Source organism: Sinocyclocheilus anshuiensis, unplaced genomic scaffold, assembly GCF_001515605.1.
Source record: "Sinocyclocheilus anshuiensis isolate Anshui unplaced genomic scaffold, SAMN03320099.WGS_v1.1 scaffold3715, whole genome shotgun sequence".
In the NCBI taxonomy this organism is placed as follows: domain Eukaryota; kingdom Metazoa; phylum Chordata; class Actinopteri; order Cypriniformes; family Cyprinidae; genus Sinocyclocheilus; species Sinocyclocheilus anshuiensis.
The window spans coordinates 50,305-60,304 of record NW_015541115.1 but is presented as its reverse complement, the minus strand read 5'-3'; the positions used below and the strand labels follow the sequence as shown (position 1 = coordinate 60,304).

The 10,000-nt window shown below is 34.8% G+C and overlaps 1 protein-coding gene across 1 annotated transcript in view; it reads left to right on the top strand.

Moving 5' to 3' along the window:
- The window catches only part of LOC107690748 (ras-related protein Rab-21-like), a 13,907-nt gene that overhangs the window by 328 nt on the left and 3,579 nt on the right, over positions 1 to 10,000 (top strand). Inside the window, exons 2-6 of the mRNA XM_016489155.1 lie at positions 6 to 152; positions 2,216 to 2,275; positions 7,137 to 7,244; positions 7,458 to 7,521; positions 8,115 to 8,169. Coding sequence (XP_016344641.1) covers positions 21 to 152; positions 2,216 to 2,275; positions 7,137 to 7,244; positions 7,458 to 7,521; positions 8,115 to 8,169 — 419 coding nt within the window. The 5' untranslated portion in view covers positions 6 to 20. The remainder of the gene's footprint in view (positions 1 to 5; positions 153 to 2,215; positions 2,276 to 7,136; positions 7,245 to 7,457; positions 7,522 to 8,114; positions 8,170 to 10,000) is intronic.

Sequence of the window (10,000 nt, the reverse complement as noted above, 5' to 3'; positions counted from 1 at the left end):
GTCAGGCAAAGAGTGTGGGCATGGCGGCGGCTGGAGGGAAGACGTACTCGTTCAAGGTGGTGCTGCTGGGGGAGGGCTGCGTCGGCAAAACATCGCTGGTGTTGCGATACTGCGAGAACAAATTCAACGACAAACACATCACCACTCTTCAGGTGAGAGAGTCAAAGCTACAGTGAATCCGATTCGATCTGTCCATTACGTGTGTGACTCCGTCTTCACTCGTTTATTTGTGGTTTCATGCGTAATAGAAATAAACACATTTTAAACGTTTTGTCGATTTATTAGCTTGTTAAGTTGTTTTGCTCTCAAGTTTGTAATTCTGTTTCGTTTTCATTATAGCACTAGATTATGGGCCTATATAGTGATAGATCATATAGCACTACAGTAGTACAATTATACAGTAACTACAATATATAATTAACTTGCTGTATACTGTAATTATTGACTGTATATAGTAATGTATGTAATAAACTATATAAAAATACATACGATTTTTTAACATGAAATATCAACCAGTGGCCTGCAGTGTGACATGCTAAATGCTATTCTTTCATTTTGAATGCACACAGTTTGACTTAATAACACAATTTGACAAATTTTTGCATGATTATTATGCTTGCAGTTTTCATGTTACCACATGGAATTGTTGTACTTTTTGTACTACAAATCTTTGTAAACATTCACATACATGTAACCCCAAGTCTTGATGTGGGCGCTAACTTAACGTCCAAGTTATTCATCAACAATTTGCGTATGTTCGGTTTGGGGAAGCTTTCTGTCCTTTCTACTTCGTAGTTTTTCTATTTTTCATAAGAACCAAAACATTTAATTTATTTGTGATTTATGCACACACAAAATATTGTCACTAATATTTGTTTATGGTGGATGAGAAGTGACAGAATGAAGATCAGAAAATGTCATTAACTTCTGGATTTTACATAATTACCAAATATACCCAAAGTTATTTGACTGCTAGTTAACTTTAGTTAGTTATTGCATCATTAACAACAACACGCATAATATATATATACATGTATACTAAAAAAAAATAGTCCATGTCACACATTGTTCAAAACTCCCTTGAATGATGCTATGATGAGATCTTTATTACAGAACATGTGATAAATGTTTTCTCATACAGTACACCACCGTTCAGAAGTTTGGGGTCACTCAGCAATACTTTATATGAGGATAAATACAGTGAATACAGTAATTATGTAATGTATCATATAAAAACATGAACAAATATGATAACTTTTCTATATTAATATATTTTGAAATGGAATTTGTTCCTGTGATAGCAAAGCAAAATTTTCAGAAGCCATTACTTTAGTGTTTAGTGTCACATGATCCTTCAGAAATCATTCTAATATGCTAAATTTATGCTCAAGAAACATTACATATGGAAAACAATTGCCTTGATAACCGGTAACGTGGGTGTTATCTGTTATTGAGGCAAAGGGTGTGCATATATTATTTTATGAAACATTAAATATATATTTACAGGCTTAGTTTACTCCCATTTTTTTATGTTTATTCACCCTCATATTGTTCCAAACCTAGATGGCTTTTTTTTTTCAATGGTAACTAAACATGTTTGGTTACAAACATTCTTCAAAATATCTTTCTTTGTGTTCTGCAGAAGAAAGAAAATTATACAGATTTAGAACAACATGAGGGTGAGTGAATTCTGGCAGAACTTTCATTTTGGGTGAACTATCCCTTTAAATAATCAGTATGACAGCTGTTATGAAGAGCTATGTATTTTTTTTTTGTTTTGAAATGTCTATAGTATAAACCCAACATTAAATACAATGAAAGTCCATCAACGTTTTCATCAGTGTGGTTACTGTGGAATGAGGATGGACTTGTAATAGTTCATCCATGTTACTGTGTAACAGATTATAAAACCGGCGGCTGTGACCTTGACGTAACACTCTGAAACCTGTTACATGTTATCAGTAAAATTTTCCAAGGCATGTAACATGTAATGCGTGGCAAAATGTCCAAAAGAAATAGGTACATTATGTTGTTTGTAAGTAACTTTATATTACACATGCTTATAAATGTTTTTGAACATTACAGTAGGGTGTCTGAGCTGCTATGTTTAAATGACTTTAGATTATTATAGCAGTAAGTGGCACATCAAATGAGATTTCCGAAGTTGGAAATGTGACTCTTGAGAATTAATAGCAATTTATGCCTTTGTTTGCAGGCATCATTCCTCACGAAGAAGCTCAACATCACAGGAAAGAGAGTAAATCTGGCTATATGGGTGAGTCACACATATTGCACAATATGAATGTAGCACTTGTGTAGAGGTTTATCTTGAATAAAAGATTAAGCAAAGTGTCAGGGTTTGTTTTGGGTTGTGTTGGTGTTCATGTCTTTTGCTTTGTATTCATGATCTTAGTTTAATTTCCTGTTCGGTCATGTGATTCCCTTGTCTGTGTGTTATGTTCTGATTTGTTCTTTGGTTCATGTGTCATGTTCTGATTGGTTGTCTTAGTCATGTGCTTTGTTCCCATTGGTTTGTTCTTGTCATGTGACCCTCTTGTTTGCTATAAGTAGCCATCATGTTGCCATTGTCTCTTGTCGTGTATTGATGTTGTAACCCGCTGTTGGTGAGTCTAGTCTGTTCATGCCTTGTCAAGTCTGTTCTAGTCAAGTCTGTTCATGCCTCGTCAAGTCTGTTCTAGTCAAGTCTGTTCATGCCTCGTCAAGTCTGTTCTAGTCAAGTCTGTTCATGCCTCGTCAAGTCTGTTCTAGTCAAGTCTGTTCATGTCAAGTCAAGTCTCGGATGATGTTTGGATCACACTGTAAATAAACTGCACTTGGGTTCTCACTTACGCTCGCCTTCAGTGGATTGATTGTTACACAAAGTTTGTGTTTTGGATAGATGTTGAAATCTGGTGCTGTTCACATTCTATTTCTCTTATTTAATGAGAAAGTAAGATTGGATGTTTTTCCAAGATATTATTTTAAGTGGATTGTTAAAGGTGAACGTTACCAGAAAATGGAGCCCGGTGATTGGAGGGCATGTTGGCTGTATATGAAAGATGTTTCAGACGCGAAGCAAATTACATTTTATTTTGCTGAACTATATAATATGTTTTGATAAAAGATTAATAAGATAAATTATTTTCTTTTCATATTTTGAATTGTTTTTAGCTTTTTTTTTTTGTTTTCTTTTAAATGTTTAGTTTTGAAATGTTGTTGTATGCATTTGTCATTTTTATTTAATTTATTTTATTTTCTTAAATATGAGTTTTAGCTTTTAGTTTTAATTACTTTTTCTTATTTGTAAGTCGCTTTGGATAAAAGCGTCTGCTAAATGACTAAAAGTAAAAAGTAAAGTAAAGTAAATGATTCACACTCAAACCTGGAACATGTTTTAAAAAAGTAAATGGGGACAGTTTTGCTTTCACATTGACTAATTTATTGACTTCAGAGTCAAGAGAGTCAAACACAATAATGCTCAAAGTGTCAGATTTGTGCTTTACTTCCAAGAACGGGTGGGCGGATAGATCCTAATATCGATAGTATAGTTATCAACGTTGGTATTGGTATCGGATCGATACTTTAGGTTAAGTTTCTTTCCTCTACGCTTAGTACATTGCTCCCACTTCATCAAAGAGTAGACATGTCTGTGTGTGTATATACGCTGCTCCTTTCACAACTCGTATGCACATATTGCTCCTCCTGCTCTGCTGTATTTTGTTGTCATGCCATCACATGACTCGGTGGCGCCAAACACATGTAGACACTTTTGGCTGCAGTAAATGAGAGATGGAATGGCAGATGGAATCGCTACATTGGCAACAGCACTTATACAAATACATGAAAAAAAACATGAAAAAGAGAACTACGAGCTGCAAAAGAAACGAAGAGGGGAGGAGGGAAATCCTTCACATACACCGTATATATTTTTTATAAACTGTATACCGAATTTGGCCTTTTTTATAATCACTGTCTTCGTCCATTAAGCCACATTAAGCATTTTCTTTATAATGCTTTTCTATGGGAGGAAAACGCTTAACTTGCAATTTAGCACGTTGCATTCATATGGGCTCATCTGCTTGCAATAGTTTGCATCATCAGTAAGGTGTATACATTGGTGTATCAGGTAAGGTGTTGTATGCATTAAGCCACGTTAAGCGTTTTCTTTATAACTGTTTTCTATGCGAGGAAAATGCTTAATGTGAAACTTTGCGCGAATGCCTTTATGGGCCTAAATGCCTTATGGGTAGGGTTGTGACGGTGAAGAAATTTTCCCACCGGTTAATCGACTTGACAACACCGATTTCACTTTCGAATTTGCGGCAGTTCGGCGTCAATTGCTTGAATGCAACAACAAAATACAACGTCAAACTCACTTTATATATAAAACATACAACTTTTATTAACAAAACGAATAAAAATACACCATACAAAGGGCAGGCTATGCCTAATATAAAATAACAAATAACTTGCATAAAGTTTAAATAGGTACAAAACTGAAAATAAGTAAACGTATAATATATAACTAAAAAAAATAAGACATAGAAAGTTTATTAGCAAAACGAATAAGAAAGCTTGGAGGCACGGCATACACCTTGATGTCAAATAAAATAAATAAATTGCACAAAATTTAAATAAAGTAAAAATCAGCAAACACTGTGGAACCAATTAAATAAGAAACAAATGTTTAAAAAAACTTCCAAAATCACCTTAGATAAACGGCAAAAGTCAACAGGCTTTTCAAAATCCAAAATATTGCCAAACAGGTGCTTTTGCATCTCGTTCCGAAACTAAACCATCCGCGATCGTCTTGTCTGTCTCACCTCTCTCTTCTTGTCAGTCAGCTCAACTCACTCTCCTCACTGGATAAATCTGATCTGATCTGTGTGATGCGACTGTCGTTCGGCACGCTGCATTGAGCAGCCACGTTCAGTTTTTAATTGTAATGTCTGTTCTTTTACTGAACTAAATGATTCTTATTACTATAAAAAAATCGAAACGACGGTGGGGGTCGGTGCCGTGGTGGGCAAGTGACGTAACCGGTGTTGCGGCTTAACAACGGTATCACCATCAGCACCGTCTATCGCGGCAAGCCTACTTATGGGCCTAAATGCCTTTATTACACCTCGAATTTTTTATTTTTCTAATATTTTTTTCTGAAGAAAGATAAACATGTATAGTGAGGAGAGCAAAAATATTAATTGTCACAGATGTACATTTACTGTGTCTGTGCCGCAACAGGACGCGATAAAGCGACCGTTGAAAATCATTTTGAACTTTGTGTCAGCACGTCATAAATAGAACGAGGCATCAGTTTACTGCATCCAGTGTAGACAACATCACTGATTATAATGGGTTCTGTTCAGTGTTCATTTAGTCAACGAAGACGATGATGAAAAATATTCGTTAACAAACATTTTTTCTGTGACTAAGACGAGACATTGACGAGCTTAAACTAATATCTGATGATAAAAACTACGACAAAATTTATGTCGCATCTTCATTAACAAGACAAGACGGGACTATAATGTTATTTGAGGACTACCGGACATTCAAAATACATCCTAAAGGCTACTGTCTTGTCCTTCAAAATGTGCATCCCTGTCAATGGATTGCAATCGGATAAGGGGCATATCTAGTCTCAGTATGGCAACCGCAGTGGATGGATAGGCTACCAAAATGCGAACTAGCAATCTGAAACAATGGCTTCAGCACCCGAAGGGGTAGGGATAAGGTGACCAGATGTCCTGTTTTCCCCGGGAGTCACAATTCGTTGTCGATTAACTTAAAAGTTAGTGAAGGGGGGATAGGCAGAATCGTGCTGTGCTCTCTTTGAAGTGCTCTCTCTCGCACACGCTCCACTTTTTCAGTTCTTATATACAGCGCGTGATCAGTTCTCAGTGCTCAAACACACACACAGCAGTCCAAATGTCTATCGTGTATGTAGAGTATCTCACGTAAATACAGTCGGTTATGGATTAAGTGAACGTAAACAGGTGGGTGAAACGTGTGTCAGTGTTACATGCATACCTTCAGTCTTAAAGGGACAGCATTCCTAATTAAGTACCTATCCGTGTCATCAATGTTAACCAACAAAAGATGTTAAATATTTTAAGTAAACCTACTGTATCTGAAAAATGGGTTTAATTTGTATCTCTTTCGTATTTGTCTTATTGTCTTATTCTGCTTCTTTTTCAAAAATTATAAATTATATATATTATATATGAACAACTAAAATTTGTATAAGTTGCTCCCTGTTTCATTACTAAAGGGATAGTTCACCCAAAAATGAAAATTGTCATAATTTATTCAAGTTTTTCCAAATTCAATCCTTGATTCAAATTTCTCATAAGCTTAATTGATTTAGTCTAAAGAGAGAAGAATTAATGACTATTTTTGTTTGAAGACTACATATAAAATAGCTACCAAAATAAATGTTGGTAACTGCAGTTATGACTAAAAGTTATGACTAAAAGTAATGACTAAAAGTTGACAAAAATGCAAAAACGTTTTGTCGACTAAAACTATGAAAGACTCAAATGACTAAAATGTGACTAAGACTATTAAGCATTTTCGTCTCAAGATAAAGACTAAGACTAAATCAAAAATGCCTGTCAAAATTAACACTGGTTCTATTCTACACCGTACGCGAGCGGTGCGGCGCAACAAGATACAATAGAATTCCGTGCCGCGCGACAAAATACAATAGAATTCCGTGCCGCGCGATGTGATGTGACTGATGGACAAACTAAGTATTTACACCATTCAGAAGCATTTAATCTGCGTTATATGTTCTGTAAAAAAAAAAGTTCATATCGGCGACATATTCGCCGATACCGATATCGATATCGGCGACAGGCTCATATCGGCTAAACGATATATCGGACGGGCTCTAATTCCAGTCCCTGTATTTCTGAGTATGTTTCAGCAGTAAGCTTTGCTCATGCCAGATCCTACCTACAATCAATTCTTTTTAATAAATGTTAAATCTATTTCAAGAGTTGTCTTAAATTATATAAATAAGTGCTGCTAGTTTTCAGTTGAGGGGATAAAGAGTATTTTCTCAGTCAAAGTTTCTATTATCTGATCTGTTAGAGTTACAGTTTTGGTATTTAATGTGTTTACGTTTATCACAGGACACTGCTGGTCAGGAGCGTTTTCATGCCCTTGGACCCATCTACTACAGAGATTCCAACGGCGCAATATTGGTTTACGACGTCACAGATGAGGACTCGTTTCAGAAGGTGAATGTTTTCTCACTTACGTCTACTTTAAAACATCAAAATCAAATAATAAATATATGAGAACCAACAATAAATGTATTAAATCAGTTGGCAAGTTCTCTGTTGTGCTCCAAGACACAATATTATCCCCTGTATTGCAGCTTGTAGATAAATGCGGTAAATATGATTTGTTCTTGCTGTAAACTAACAGACTAACTTTTGCCTTCTTGACAGGTGAAGAATTGGGTAAAAGAATTAAGGAAAATGTTGGGGAATGAGATCTGTTTATGTATAGTAGGTGAGTAACGTTCATCATTTATTAACATGCTTCATGTTTTGTGTCTTAACACATGTTTGTTATTTATTTATTTATTTGGTCTTGCAGTTTGAAGTTGAATTCTACAAATGTCTTTTTCATTTTCCCCACTGGTTTTGGTGGCAAATCTGCCGAATAGATATAAACATGTTACAGGGTTCCCCAGGTTATAGAAAATATGAGAGAATTTATTTAAAAATCGTAAAAGCCTGGGAAACTCATATAAATTGATTTAAAATCGTGGGAATATCACATTTTTCCAGATTTGCGCATCTTTAAAATATTTCATCGGTTATAACTTGCTTGCGCAACCTCAGAAAGGATTTACTTGAAATCTTTAAAGGACTGGAAAAAACCATGGCTTAAGCTGAATAATGACACTATTGTCTTATTAGAGCTGCTATACAGCAGAGTTTGGATTTGTCTTATATTTGATTAGGTTTGCGTCAATGATTCTGTTTTGTTTTTGTAAACTATGTAAATAAAGCTAACTTGGACTTATATCCATTTAGCCATTTTGGTCTAATATTTTTGGTTATCTGCTGTGAACATTTACTATAAGATGTTTTTTTTAGGCAATAAAATTGACATGGAAAAAGAGCGGCATGTTTCAGTGGAGGAAGCAGAGGGGTATGTACTTCAATCATGTTTGCGTTTTTACAGGGTTTTTTTAAATATGCATTGTGGATAACAGACCATATGAAGGAAACCTTGTCTTTCTGTTTAATGTGGTAATGTGGTTTTGTTCATGCAAATTAACACTATTAAAATTTTGCTATAGCTGTATCTGGTTTTATTTTTTCTTAAAATCTAAATTTGCTTGACTATCGGCAGAAAATTCTTGGAGTCGAGATGCCGTTTTCCTCTCCATAGACCTGTAGATAATCATGTATCGGCAGCAGCAATAATTGGAGATCAGTGTCATGGCATGCAAATCCCAGTTCTGTTTTTACAGCTGAAGTTCGTGCTTTACTGCTGGCCTTGGAAAATATAGAAAATGGACAAGAACGTAATTCTTAATCTTCACCTGCATTCAGGCACTTGAATCTGACCATCCCATAATCATAAGTGTCTTAGCTAAATAGATATTTTATGCAAGAAAACTTAAGTATCTTTTTCTGCTGGGTTCCAGGTCATATTGGCCTATCTGGTAATTAGAAAGCAGACATTGCTGCAAAGGAGGCTCTTAACTTAAATACATTTAGAGTGTCAAATTCTACCCTCTGATCTTAGACCATTTATAAACTCTTATATTAATAACATGTGGCAGATGGAATGGGATGAATGCCATGGAAATAAGTTGCATGGAATAAAACCTAGCATAAGAAGAATGGTTTTTTTATTCATTTCAAATCTAGGTATGATCAAGTTCCTTTTTACTAGGTGCCATTTAGGGCATACAAGACTCACACATAGTTATTTATTAAAAGGTGAACCACCACCATTATGCCTTCCTTGTCACACTACAGTGACTGTTAAACATTTTTTTATTGGACTGTATTGTTTTAACGTAAATAGACAACGATTTTATCCAGAGATGTGTTTAACTGATGTATTTAAAAAAGCATCACCTGAATGTAGTTTAGATTTTTTTGTGTGTTGTTATTTTAATCTTAAATGTGTTATATAGCTTCTTGTTAATTGTATGACTTTTGTTATTTATTCTGTTTTCGCCATGAAGATCTTTGCTGATGACATGGCATTAAATAAATAAATTTGGCTCCATTTATCAGCTATCAGCAGTATTGTTTCAGTAATCCGATTTGGTTCATAAAAGGCTGTATTGGTCAAAGTGACCTGAGACATAGATATCATATACAGTAAAATGTCTATGTGACTACAATGTATTTGTTTTGTTTTTTTAATATATTATAAATGTAAACATACAGTTTTGTATATCCATAATCTATAATGACTTTCAAACTAAACATGGTATATTATACCTTTTGGCTGTGGGTGTATGACGATCACATGCACTTAAAGACTGGTCACATGATTAAAACAATCACAAGATCGGTCCACACAAGTGGGTATAAAAAGTCTGCACACCCCTGTTAAAGTTGTTTTTGTTTTGTTTGAGATGTAAAAATGCAGAAAGTCAGATCTTTTTTTTAGCCTTTAATGTAATATTGAAACCAACAAAATGAATGTAAAAAAAAAAAAGAAATGTAACGCCTAAATGTACTTGGTTGCATAAGTGTGCACACCCATTTATAATGGAGGCATGGTACTCTGTTTGGAATAAGCCAATCACATTCAAACTCTCACTGAAAAGTAACGGTGTAAAAATGATCTATGCACACCATTTTTAAATTCATGTGCACTCATTATCTTTAAAGGGGTCATATGATGTGATTAAAATTTTTCCTTTCTCTTTGAAGTGTTACAAGCTCTTGGTGCATAAAGAAGATCTGTAAAGTTGCAAAGTCTAAAGTCTCAAATCCAAAGAGATATTCTTTAT